The 13982-nt window shown below is 46.6% G+C and overlaps 1 protein-coding gene across 1 annotated transcript in view; it reads right to left on the minus strand.

The window, feature by feature from the left end:
- Positions 1-2687: 2687 nt before the first annotated feature.
- PPP1R36 (protein phosphatase 1 regulatory subunit 36) overlaps positions 2688-13982 on the minus strand; it is a 19730-nt gene continuing 8435 nt past the window's right edge. Inside the window, exons 7-11 of the mRNA XM_024194399.2 lie at positions 11175-11315; positions 5491-5533; positions 3726-3919; positions 3442-3636; positions 2688-3124 (exon numbers count right to left, since the gene is read on the minus strand). Of these exons, the coding sequence (XP_024050167.2) occupies positions 2884-3124; positions 3442-3636; positions 3726-3919; positions 5491-5533; positions 11175-11315 (814 nt within the window). The 3' untranslated portion in view covers positions 2688-2883. The remainder of the gene's footprint in view (positions 3125-3441; positions 3637-3725; positions 3920-5490; positions 5534-11174; positions 11316-13982) is intronic.

The following is a 13982-nucleotide window of genomic DNA, read 5'->3' on the forward strand; positions in this document are numbered from 1 at the left end:
TATGTTCACAGCATACACACAGAGAGGTTAGATAAACACATAAATACTCTTGCTGAAAGGTTGCAAAAAAACAGCTTTATTTCTTAGAATTCAGAATGATAACATATAAGAGCCCAAAACCAGAAAGAAATCAGACTGCTCCCTAAGGAAGTGAGGCACAATTCACCTCACCTTACTATAGGCTGTCTGCCTCCAGACTGACTGCTGCTAGACCCAGATCACATGCTTCCTTACAGAAACCCCTAGTCTGCAAGCAGGACCAGGAAAATCCATTTAAAGTGACAACCTACAATTTCAATACAGTTCTCAATACACCACATAGGGGACTTTGGGGACTCCCAAAACCAAGCAGTATGTGCATTTTGTATGTGCACTGGCCCTACCAAGGTTTTAGAAAATCTAGCCCTAGAAGTGTCATCACTGGACTCTGATCAATGAGATATCCAGCCTCCTCTCAGTGCTATTTTTCAGGGCATATGTGAGAGCATTAAGGTCATGTTACACACGATGCAATCTTACTTTACTGATTATTTTCTAAAAATAAAACGTTAATATTGGCAAAACCTGAAGGTTATGAGGACGAGATAAATACATCAGTGGGGGGCCAGGTGTTTGGAACTTCTGCTATATATTTTAGCAGCAATCTGCTTTTCATGAGAAAAGGACATTTACCTAGGCCCATATCTGATTCTTGTGTATTTGTCTTCTCACTAACTTGCCCTCCCTAAACCAATGCAGAAATGCATAATATAGAAGTGTTTGTTCTGAACAAAGCACGTCGCATTCAACATCTATGTACATGGGGAGATCGTAGCGGTCCCATAGATAGCATTTTAAACAATACACTGAGATGTTAAAAGCAACAGAGGGTCCTGTGGCACCTTTAAGACTAACAGAAGTATTGGGAGCATAAGCTTTCTCTTGCATCTGAAGAAGTGAGGTTCTTACCCATGAAAGCTTATGCTCCCAATACTTCTGTTAGTCTTAAAGGTGCCACAGGACCCTCTGTTGCTTTTTACAGATTCAGACTAACACGGCTACCCCTCTGATACTTGAGATGTTAAAGTTTTCTTCTCGGCTCTCAGAAAACTCTACCCGTCTTTGGTTTTCTTTCATTGTTAGACCCAAGGGGGTGAAATGCAGGTCCCATTGAAATCAATGGTAAAATTCCCATTGACTTCAAAAGGGCCAGGATTTCACCACGGTTTTCTGCTAATGGTAATGGTAACAGAATATGGACAGTTTTATAGGTAAACCCTTGTAATTTCTTATGACTAAGGTTAAGATTTTGTCATGGTTATTTTTAGTAAAAGTCATGGACAGGTCACGGGCAATAAACAAAAATTCATGGAAGCCCATGACCTGTCTGTGACTTTTACTAAAGATAAGCAGGGGGCCCCTGACTGGAGGCTGACTGAGCCCCATGGGGAAGGGGATGACTGAAGCCCAACCCCTGCTGTGGGAAGAGGGGTCCAACACCTGCCACTGCAGCTGACAGCTCCTGAGCCCCCACTGCAGCTCCGGAGGCTGGGAGCTCCAGGGAACCTGCGGCGGTTGGGAGCTGTGGGGCAGGGCCGGCTCTGACTTTTTTGCTGCCCCAAGCAGCAAAAAAAAGTGCCACCCCCCCGAAGCCCCCCCCCCGCGGGGCGCCGCCCCGCCGGACCCCCCCCCCCAAGCGCCGCGCCCCGCGCCGCCCCCACACCGAGCACCGCGCCACCGGAGCGGCCCCCCCCCGCGGAATGCCAAGCCGCACTGCCCCCCGCCACCCCAAGATTGGCCGCCCCTTACCAGGTGCCGCCCCAAGCATGTGCTTGGTTGCCTGGTGCCTGGAGCTGGCCCTGCTGTGGGGCTCCTGCTGCCTGGGGCAGCTGGGAGCTCCGGGGCCGGCAGCTGGAAGCTCCGGGGGGCCCCCGCCACCCATGGTGGCAGGGAAGGCTGGGAACTCTGGCCCCCACCACCTGCAGTCCCTCAGAGCTCTGTGGCTGGCAGTTTGGAGCTGCAGGGTCCCCATGATGGCTGGGAGCTCCAGCCCCGCCGTCCCAGAGCTGAAGCGGAAAATGTCATGGAGGTCTCTGAAAGTCACAGAATCCAAGACTTCGGGACATAATCTTATCCTTACTTTTGGGCTGATTAGCTTTTAGTTTCATGATGTTGACATCCCAAATGCATATTTTAATTGATGTTTGGAATTCTAGGACCTATTTTCCCCCACTGGTGAAAATGAAAGATGAGAGATAAATGCTATATAATAAATACTGCAGGCTAGCTCCGCATCTGGAGTAAATCAGCATCGCTCCTTTGATTTCAGTGTAGCAACACTGATTTACAACAACTGAGGATCTGCCCCATATCTTTAAATAGTGGTATTCATCTTTGCTATTCATTTATCAACATCTGTCATGCATTAGTATGGAGAGATGCATACGTGCAAAGCCCAGTGAAACACTCTGGAAATCAAAAATGAGTAAACATAATATATTAAACATGTAAGAGGAAATTCCCGTAAAACCATCAATTCCAGAACTTTTAATCCTTCTAGGAATCTTCTCGCAATGCAAATTTTAAAGGAATAAATAATAATCATACCTCGCTCTTTTGGTCCATAGATCTCAAAATGCTTTACAGAGGGAGTCAGTCTCATTATCCCCATTTTACAGATGAGGAAACTGAGGCACCAAGTGGGGGAAATAACTTGCCCAAGGTCACACAGCAAGTCAGTGGCCAAGCCGGGAACAGAACCTAAATCCTAGTCCCAGTCCAGTGCCCTATTCACTAGGCTGCACTACCTGTAACAAATAGCCTCTGCTCTTAAACATGAAGCTTCAAAGTGGTTTACTTAACTCATGCTAGAATTACCCTCAATGCTAGAGGGCGCCACTTCTATTAACCATTCTCAGAGTAGTCCCCCTCCGTAGTTGCTCTTGAGAGTACCATGCTCGGGCGACTGATTCCAACTTGGGTGCCTCTGTGGGATGACAAAGCCAGGTCATATGAACTGGCTAAGAAACTATTTCTCTTTGTTCTTTGTTCTTCCTCCTTCTCCTCCTCCTCCTCCTCTATCACCCCAATAGGCATGAGAGTGTGGGGATTGAACTTGCTGCGAAGGACTCCAATGATGCCAACCCTGTTTCAAAAGGAGTCATTGATGTAACTGAAGCACCAGGGCTAAGGAAAACTGGGGTGGGGCATGGAATTTGCAGATTTATATAGAAAACTGCAAAGAACTTTATCTTTTGTTGGGTCAGGCATTACCCCGAGGGAAAACTTTGCCTATGTGCACAGGGATCATGCATCAATTAAGTCCCCAAGTCCTGCTCTCCCACCATGCAGTGGGATTACATTGGTCCTGCTGGGTCTGGGAAGCAACTTGGAGTCAGGAGCCTTAAGTGTCAACCATCCCTTGCAGAAATACAGCCAACAGCCACGGAAACAGCTCCTTACTTGGGTGCAAGCTCAACAGTTGAGTAGTCCGGCAGGTCCTTGCTGCTGCAGGTTGGAAGGGTTCTGCCCCGATGCAGGTAATGGGTCTGGAAGAGATACTGAGCGTTGTCTTTGGGCAGGGGCAGTAGCGTACTGAGCACCGGCGAGCGCTGGCCAACGACACTCTTTATTGCTGGGCGTCTGGCATATACACTCCTTCAGAAAGAACAAATGGGCTTTAGTTTGATCCCGGTGGTGCAGTGCGAGCTCCCCTATGTGCCAGGATAACAAGCAAGGAGTGGTACCTGTGATAGGGAAAGATAACTTTCCTTTGATCGGCAGAGACATCTGTTTTCTGCAAGTTGGGGCTGTTCTTTTCTCTCAACGCGGGGTTAAATATGTCAGAGCGAAGAAGCCTGCCCACTTCTTCCTGAATCTCTTGGAAGTGCTTCCGTCTGAACACCACCCAGGCCACGTATGTACAGAAGTTGTAGAAGCACTAAACAGAAACAGAGCCCAATCTTACCGAATACGGTTGTGCTACAGAGAAAGCCACAGCATACAAAGGGGAGGCCCAAATTATCTGCTGGCGTAACTCCACTGACATCAACAGAGATACATCAGCATAGAATATGACCCAGGATCACAGCATATTCTTTACAGTAGAGACTTGTGGCACAGTAGAATGTCTCTTAATGTGACACTTCCCATGACCGATGGCCATTTTTAGAGCCAAACACCCTGAGTCCTGTTCGGTCTGCTTGTGTTTCAGTTGGGAACAGTAGTGTCTCCCCACACTGAGTCACTTGTCATAGGGATTAAGTGGTGAACAGGACATTACTTTATAAAAATTTATCGAGAAGACTGGAAATGAAATTACATACCGAATACTAATACAAGAAATGAGATCACCGCATCTCATCCTTGCTTGGCAACTTCAGTATTAAAAGACCAAAGTTTAGATGTTCACCTAGTTAGCATCTGGTTAAATACCAGGGATACTTGGCACAGGCTGAACGTGTCCCCATTACATAGAATTTCTGCTAAGAGCTGGTCTAGGCCAGAAACTTACATAGCTATAGCTACATCTCTCGGGTGGGAAAAATCCACACCGCTGGGTTGTAGCTGTGCCGACCTAACCCCTGGTATAGACAGCACTAGGTTGATGGAAGAATTCTTCTGTCAACCTAGTAACAGCCTGTCGGGGAGGTGGATTAACTATATTGTCAGGTTGGTGTAGGTAGCGTCTACACAGAAGTGCTACAGCTCCGCAGCTGTACTGCTGTAGCGTTTCAGGTGTGGACAAGCCCTAAGTAAGCACATCACAATCCACTGGAGTCCAAAATATCGTATTGGTTTCAAATGTTTTCTATGAAGCTGGTGAAATATGGTATCTGGAAATTAACTGTCAAAACCTGTTCACAGAGCTATTCCTGCATAGACATCTAGAAACATTACTATGAATGATGGGATATGTTACTGTCGTCTTTAAGACTGTTACATTTCTGAATCACACAGTGCTAGGCTCACGGCTGCAATTGTGATTTTTGGATTTAACCCAAATGGAAATTTCAAACTGAACTCTATTTTCTTGCTGATTTTTTTCCTTTCATCACTTGCAAACTGCTTTGTTATTGTAGGGTTGCTCATGAAGATTTTGAGCTGCTTTGTTTTATTTTCTGTAGGGACAATGAGGAACAACACAGAGGCCTTCAAAATTTGAGTAAAAGAGCACACAAAGTGATGTAAAACACAGGACAAAATTGGTGGCTGACCCACTTTCTCAGTGTCTTGTCTCAGCAGGAACAATTCTGAGGAAGTGTGTGTTAGTGACAATTTAAACAACTCACTGCTTTCTCCACCACTAGGTATCCTGGCCCAGAGCCTCAGCGGAAGCCATACTGATTTACACCACTGACTTCCACAGAGCTAGATCAGCTTAGACCAGCTGATGATCTTGCCCAATATCTTGAACCCAGAGCAGTTACCATTTCTGACACTTCCTCATTTCATCTTATTCTAGGATTAGCGAAAAATCTCAGCGTCTATCCACAAATGTCTCTTTCTTACCTCAAAGAACTCTCGGTCCTTCTGTGATGATGATGTTTTTCTCCTAAGACAATCAACAATAGCAAAAAGTTAATAGCCGGAGTTATGCTTTCAAGTCTCTGAACAGCATACTGGACACAAATCAGATGGCTACCACCAAGCTGACATTTCACCAGCAGAGTGAGGCTGGTTGTTGAGCAACCATCTTTACCAGCAATACAGAGGCCCAGTGTCCAAGAGAAAGGCAGGATTTCTGGACTGACTCAGAAAGAAAAGAAAGAAAATGCACAACACTATGTGGCTTAGCTAATTAAATCGGCCAGAGACCAAATGTCATGGGCCTGATAGTTGGAGGTGCTGAGCACCTGAGGCTCCTATTAATTTCCAATAGAGTTTTGGGTTCTGTCTCTATTAAGATTGGGCCCTGTGGGTGGGATTTTAAAAAATACTCAGCCTTGGTCTAATTTCACACCCAGTGAAGTCAATGGAAAAACTCCCATTGACTTCAATGGGAGCATAGCCAGGATGGGAGCAGTATCAGCTCAAAGCTGAGAGACGATACAGGAGACATGGAAGGGAGAGGATTTCTGGGACTCAGAGAGGAAATGTAAAACTCGCAGAAGAATGACAAAGCTTTAGGAGAACGGCCTCTGTTAAAGTAACAGTAGCGTTCCTCGTGAAAGGCTTGCTCTGGAAGTACATCGATCTGATTCACACTTGTGCCAAGCGTTTGGGACACCGGGCCATGGACATACCTGTAGATCTGGAAGGCAGAACCCCCACCTATGAAGAGCCATTCAGTCATTCTGCAAGGGGGCAGACTTTGCTCCCACGGAATGGGGAGCAATTTCCCCCCTAATCCAGGCCCTACAGATTCCTGCAGGACCTGGGTAGATCCTAAGGGATGTGCAAGTGGCTGTGTGCCTCCATGCCAGCACTCAGGGCCACTGTAGCTTTCCCTGGTTTCCCAACAGGGCAGCGCCAATTGTTCCACACAACCAGGGCTTCCCCAGCTGCCACTGCACCCAGAAACCTCTGTACAGAGGGGAGAGCAAAAGTGATATGCTCTAGGCTGCATGAATTGTTCACTGGCTTTTTTACTGGCCAGGAGAAAGATGTGCCTCCCTCCCAGCCCCACTCCATTCCTCTGCCCTCTTTCCCCAAACCTGACACCTCCCCAGCTGCAGATCCCAAACCCTATGTGCTATGCAGGGTTCAAGGTAAGGAGAGATGATGGCACAGAGGCAGCTGACTCCCTTCAGCATGGGAAGGGTAGGAGCCCCTGAGCTTAACAGTGGCCAAGCAATGTGGCCCATTGTCACTGCGGAATTCTAAAGTCACTTCAACGTATTTTGTTGCTCATCAGTACCTGTAATGCGCTATCAGCCACGAACATTATAATCGTGAAATCTAACAGTAGATTAAGTAAAATGACCCCTTAAGAGCTGATTTCACCTTTTAGCACGATGCAGCTTGTGCAGTCCCTTAATGACAAAATCCTCCAACTGCTTTCTGCATTCTAGGAAACCCAACCACTCTAAATGAAAGATTGACAGAAAACAGCCTTTCAACTGGAGCCCACCAGGGCTGTGGTCTCCATCCCTCTCCCTTCCAATGCTAACCATGCAGGGGGAGGTAAACCCAAGAAAACTGTTCAAGGTAAAACTTCCTAAAGTTAGTGGGAGACGTTAGTTCCTGCGTTTGGTGCACTCTTACTCATTAGCTAAGAAAATGATGACGGAGTTAGGAAAAAGGTAAACTTCAGCAAACTCAGTAGGGGGCATTGTAAGAAACATGTGAATGGCTAAGTGAGTGAAGTGCATCCCGTGCACTATAAACCCAGTCAGAAGGAGTTTGTAGAACTGCCAGTGAGTCTGCAGAAATGAATGCATTAGACATAGTGGAGGAAAGCGTAGCCAAACCCAGATGCTACATTAAGCAGAGGCCTGTGTGCTTATGAAAACACAATGTTCTCTAACTTTTATAGGACCCTGCATCCTGCATGTGGATGCAACTGAAAATAAATGCTTCATATGCCATTTTAGCAGCTCTCTGATCCATAGCTATGTGTTTTATGGACCAGGGACCACAACAAGGTCCGGGTGAGTCCTGCCTCAGACTTCAAGTGGGGCCCCGCTTTAGCCATATTTGTGTAAGTAATGTATGCAGCTCTGGGGACACAACCTATTTTTTCCCATTATGACAAAATGCCCAGAAGGAAATTGGCACTATAAAAAAATTGCACAATCTGTCCCAGCAGTTTCAGAGGAGAAAGCTAGACACACCTATTCCTTCCTCAGGGTTGGAGACATAAAAGAACTAGAGCTCATACACACAAATAGGTTTGCTGGGGAACTCCTCAAAACACAGTCTGAGATAACATCAAAATAGGACTCCTAAGCTGCGCTTCACAAACATTTCAATCGTTATTAAGTTGCATGTGGATCCCATTTGAAGCCTCACGCTACTCTTCCTCCAGAATAGACTCCTTTCTAAACCCTTGGAGAAAACTTCACAGGAACAATTCATAACTTAACTGCCGGGTATGAATCATTATAGTACAGCTGGGTGGGAAATACTTTTCCCATCCCTGGAAAAATGTTGAGATTTCAAAAAAAAAATTCCCATTCCAAATTGGGACAAAAAGTCGAAATCTCAAAAATTGTCACAAACCAACAAACTGAGAAACAATCAGGTTTGGGTCAGTTGAAACATTTCATTTCAATCTTTTTGAAATGTTTCGGTTTTGACCTTTTTTGCATTTTTAATTTAAAAAAATATATAATTAGCTTAGATTTCTAACTGAAAAGTCATATGGAACCAAAGCAACAAATGTTGTCATTTAAAAAATGCTGAAGTGTACCATTTTAGCAATTTCAGAACTTTTTTTCCCCAGAAGTTTTTCAAATCGAGAAATTAGTGGAAACTGACCCTGTCCCATGAACAGTTTCAAAGAATCAGTATTTTCTAACAAAAACACTGAATTGAAAAATTCTCAACCAGCTCCAATAATTAGTAAATGTTGATCAGTGTGACACAATCACATTTGTTTTAGGCAGCCTGTGGAATTCCCAGTGACCATTCAGCCATTTCAATGCTAATCTAAGTCAATTTGGGAAAGTTTATATATTATTTATGTAATTGCAAAACATGTTTGTATCTTTCACAGGTGGATGGATGGATAGAATCAAATACATTCATGGTGTGTTGGGTTTTCAGTTGCCTTCAATGGGAGCAGAGGTAGGCCAAAGCTGAACGCTTTTGAAAATGCCACCCTTACTTTAGATTAGATAGATAGATAGATAGATATTTTCAAAAGCACTCAGCATTGGCCTACGTCTATGCCCTTTGAACTCAATTGAAAATCCCACCCATAATGAATATACTTGATTGCCTCTCGTCCCTCTTCCCACCCTTCCTATATTGTTTGTCTTCTTAGGCCATGTCTATACTACAAAATTAGGTCGACCTAGTTTACATTGGCGCACAACCACCACAGTTATTAAATTGCTTGTGAGCGTGCACACTTGGCTCCTTGTGTTGGTGCTGCGCATCCTCACTGGGAGCGCTTGTATCCATTGTATGGTCAGTGTGGGGCACTGTGGGACGGTTCCTGAAAGCCAGTAACAGTCAATGTATTTACACAGTATCTACACTGACACTGCGTCGGCTTAATTACATCGACTGTGACTCTACTCTGCTCAGGAAAGTGATGTTACCAAATCAGTGTGGAGAGGCCTTTATGTTGGCGGGAGCCAAATTTAAATGAAGACGCTTGGACAGCTAGGTTGACACAAGGCAGCTTACGTAGATCTACCCATGTAGTGTAGACCAGACCCTAGACTCTAAGCTCTTTGAGGCAGGGACCACATCTACCTCTATGTTTCTACAGAGCTTGGCACAGTGGGGCCCCGATCCTCTTCAGAGCCTCTGGGCACAATTGTAATGTAAATACTAAATAATACTGACAATTCTCATTCACATCTCTTCACTTTTTACCCAGATTGTTGCAGGGTTGTTTTTTTTAATTAACTTCTCTCTATATAGCTACAACCCTGCTCCTTTCCCTCTACCAGGAAAGAGAAGGGAGAGAACTGGCAGCAGACTCGGTAAGTAGGGCAGAGCTCCTGTTCCACTGATTTCTTGTCCAGGGAGTTTTATCCTAGCAAGGACAGTGAGTAAATTAGTTCTTCAAAGCCAGTAGCTCTAGCTGGCCCAGAGAAGACATTGCACAAATTGAGTCTTGTACCTGCAGCCTTTGAAGCTGTATTACAGTCTATGCTCCAACCGGAAAAATAAAATGCTGGCATGACCCTCCCTGTCCAATCAGCAAGAAAATGAAAACAACCCTACAGCACCGCCCCAAACTGCAGTCGGCCCAGAGATCCAGCAGCTGGTCACACAATGCTGTGTGTGCTGGTCACACAATCCCGTGGCCCCAGAGTACACAGGGAGTACTATGCTGTGCTCTTTACTCCTCATGCTTCAGGGCCTCATCATATGGGGCACACGCTGGCAATCTACATCTGGAGGGACTGGGGAACAGCTTGGTCATGGAAGTAGGTAGCAGAAGGCTTCAGCAACAGGACAGCAACAGTGTGGATGGGCTGTGCCAGCACAGTACGCTGGTGCATAGCAGTTCACTGATCACAAGGAGGTATGTGACATAGCACTGGTATCACAGTACAGTATATTACATGGATTAATTAGTTTACCTTTCTCCTTCTAAGAGGTATTAACCTTCCCTCCTCCCTGCTACATTGCCCTCACAATCTTCTCTGAGGCTTTGGAAATGGCAATTAATGTCAGCACTGTCATTTGCCCAGTTGCCTGTGCTGGACCCGCTCAATACCACATCGCTCCTATAGCCACCAAGGCTTCTGCACAGCTGGATCTGAGCTGCAAGTCAGGTCTCCAAAGTCCTGCTGCAGTGTGTTGCAGTCCTATGGCCCGTGTTATGCAGAAGGTCAGACTAGAGGACACAGTGGTCCCGTCTGGCCTTACAATCTATGAATCACTTGGCAGGCCTCCTATTTATAACAAAAGTCTATAACATTTTCCACGCTGCTCACTTGGCCCTGGCCAATGCTTTCTCTCCTGCAGTGCTCACTTGGACTGGATTATTGTGGGCTTTTGTCTTTGTCAAAGAAAAGGTCTGGCTAGACTGCAAGTGGGAGATGTGACTGCAGCACATCTAGACATACCTGAGTTACCTTTGATCAAAAGATCAAAGCCAGCGTGAGTAACACTAGCAATGAAATCACAGCACATGGAAGGCTGCACAGGTTAGCCCTGTCCGCCGGGAACACCAGGACACAGCCGCCACCCATACTGCTGTGGCTTCAGTGCTATTCTTACTCGAGCTAGTTTTGATCTAGCTAGATCACAGCTGACTTGGGTATGCCTACACCTGCTGCAATCACACGTCCTGAGTGCAGTGCAGACATACCCAAAATGAGGGCCCTGGCCCATGTGTGGACTGGCTGGATATCAGGTGTAATGGCAACTATTGCCCCCACAAGTGGTGTAAAGTCAAGGTCGATGTAGTTAGGTCAACGCAGTGTCAGTGTAGACACCATGTTGCTTATGTCGACTGTTACGGGCTTTCAGGAGCCATCCCACAATGCCCCACACTGACTACAATCAATACAAGTGTACCTGGTGAGGAGTCATCATAGGGAAAATTACTCAGTGCATTTCCTTACTTTCCACAAGCCATGTGATGCTGCTCAGCCATTCCTAGTCCAAGAATAAGGATGCAGTACACCTTGGCAAGGTGTTTCTTGGTTCCTGTTAGCTTAGCCAATGTCTCCTCCCGTTCTTTTTGGTCTAACACACTGGGGTTTCTGTTTTAAAAGAAGGAAAAAGAGTTATTTTAAAGGGTGTTTTGTTTAGGTGAGATACGTCTGAATGTTTATGAAAGGAAAGAATATGTATAAACCATCACACTGCATAACCAACCCAGAGGACCCGTTTGCAGTCAGATTGATTTAGAGCATTTTCAGGGCTGGTGGGGCAACACAGCATGGGACTTGGCCCCATAAGTTCTCTTTGACCCTGCAGGGTTTGCAAGCTCCACATCTACAGACTGCCGGGGGAATCTCTCTGGTCTTATCAAGCTTGTGAGCCCTTCTTGTAGCCTAGACATGGACCCTTGGGACTTCTTGCAGGTTCAGATATATACCATATATGGGCACACTTCATTGTACAATTGGTGCCACACTGAGCAAACATCTCCAAAATCCTTCAAAAAAAATGCTGAAAGGTTCTCATCCTCTTTTAGGACAAATTAATAAAGCAAATGTAGAACTCTCAGACTAAGCCATTTCTGAAATATGAGATTCCAGGAACAATAAAGGTAGAAGATTATTTTTAGAAAGTGAAGAAAACACTTGTTTTTATGTTTTCTAGCTCAAACTGCCACCCATGCGGTGGAGTGACTTTCATTGCTTTTTGGAAGGATGGCTGGTTGAGTTTGGAGTTCTTTGCTCAGTGTATCTGTACCTGTAAGAAATCTGCTACTACCCAGGCTGGGACTCGTAAAGAGTCAGAAAAGCACCAAGTAAAGATAAAGCACAGAGGTTGTCTTTCTTTACCATACCCAGATCTGAAACCAGATCAACAGGGTCATGGGAAAAGGAATCTAGATGGACCCAGAGAGGCTTTGACATGAATGCCTCTATAACCTTCCAAAGCAAGAATGTTTGAAACGCAGAGGTAATCGGTGCGTTCAGTCAGTTACGTACTCTTTAGCAAGAGTCTAACTATTCACCGTTTCAGTGGACAGCATCTTGCCTTTCCAGATGGAGACACTAGCAATTTCAGGACCTGCAGGCTGTCTTTCACCAGCCATGAGATCATCTTACTGGTCGCAGCCCCCAGCTCTACCAGCGAATCCAAGACCACGTATGTGAAATCACATTTATGATTTGTGGATCTCGTTTATTTATTTATGAATAAGGCTACATTTTAGTCACAGGTATTTTTAGTAAAAGTCACGGACAGGTCACAGGCAGTAAACAAAAATTCACAGCCCGTGACCTGTCCATGACTTGTACTATATACCTCTGACTAAATCTTGGGGAGGGAGGCGACTTGGGGGTGCTGCCGGTGCTCGGGAGGGGGCAGCCCGGGGGGCACCATGGGTGTTCGGGGGGGTGCAGCCTGGGGGGCACTGCGGGTGCTCATGGGGGGGCGGCACAGGGGGCACCACAGGTGCTCGGGGGGGCAGCCCGGGGGTGCTGCAGGTGCTTGGGGGGGGGCAGCCTGGAGGTGCTGCAGGTGCTGGGGGGGAGCAGCCCGGGACACCTGCTGGTGCTGGAGTGGGTGGGCAGTGGCATGCAGCCCGGGATCCGCACTGGTGCTGGGAAGGGCAGGGCTGGCAGGCTCCCTACTTGGCTCCTCGTGGCTCCCCGGAAGCAGCGACATGTCCCTCCCTCAGCTCCTAGCTCCTCACGCTGTCCCTGCCTCAAATGCCGGCTCCGTAGCTCCCATTGGCCGGGAACTGAGGGAAGGACATGTCGGCACTTCCAGGGTGCCCCCCAAGGTAAGTGCTGCCCACAGCCCTCACCTCCTCCCGCGCCCCAACCCCCAGCCCTGAGCCCCCTCCCACACCCAAACTCCTGCTGCTGGGGGGAGAAGGGGCGGTGGCCTGAGACTGCCCTAGCAGCAGCCAGTGCTATGGAAGTGTCTACATTTAAATTTCATTCCCGCTGACATAACTGCCCTGCTACACCAACTTAATAACTCTACCTCCACAAGCACTGTAGAGTCAAGGTCAATGTACTCAGGTCGACAGTATCAGTGCAGACACTGTGTTGCTTATGTTGACTGTTACTGGCTTGCAGGAGCCATCCCACAATGCCCCACACTGACAGTACAATCAATACAAGCACTCCTGGTGAGGACATGCACCGTCGACACAAGGAGCACAGTGTAGACACGCACAAGTGATGTAATTACTGCAGAAGCTGCATGCCAAGGTAAGTTAAGTCGACTTAATTTTGTAGTGCAGACATGGCCTTACATGGTCAGACAGACACCTCACCTATGGATGTGGAGTTTATCAATCCTACAGACAGGGCCGTCCCTAGGGGGGTGCGGCACCCGGGGCGGAAGTGATGGATTTGTCTCTTTTGGGACCAACCACATCTGCCAATCGCACCAGCCCATGGGGCCCCCAGACTGCAGGGCCCGGGGCGGTCGCCCCAATTTGCCCTACCCAAGGGACGGCTCTGCCTACAGAGCCAAAGACAAATCCCCAGCAGTCTATCCCACAAAAACAAACAAAGTAGTCACACTTTATATTAAGGCTCCACTCACAAATGGATTATAAAGGATTGAGTGAGAGAAGCGGGAGTGTGACGTTGTGCAGTCTATATGGTTTTATAAAAACATGATAATAAGTGAATATAATGTAACTGGGATAGTTTTATAAAAATTTGATAAGTGACTATAATGCAAATAGGATATGCTTCGTGCAAAAGGTCTCTTGTAAGGTATCATTACAAAGC

This window comes from Terrapene carolina, unplaced genomic scaffold, assembly GCF_002925995.2.
Source record: "Terrapene carolina triunguis isolate 2854851 unplaced genomic scaffold, T_m_triunguis-2.0 Scaffold189, whole genome shotgun sequence".
Taxonomy (NCBI): domain Eukaryota; kingdom Metazoa; phylum Chordata; order Testudines; family Emydidae; genus Terrapene; species Terrapene triunguis.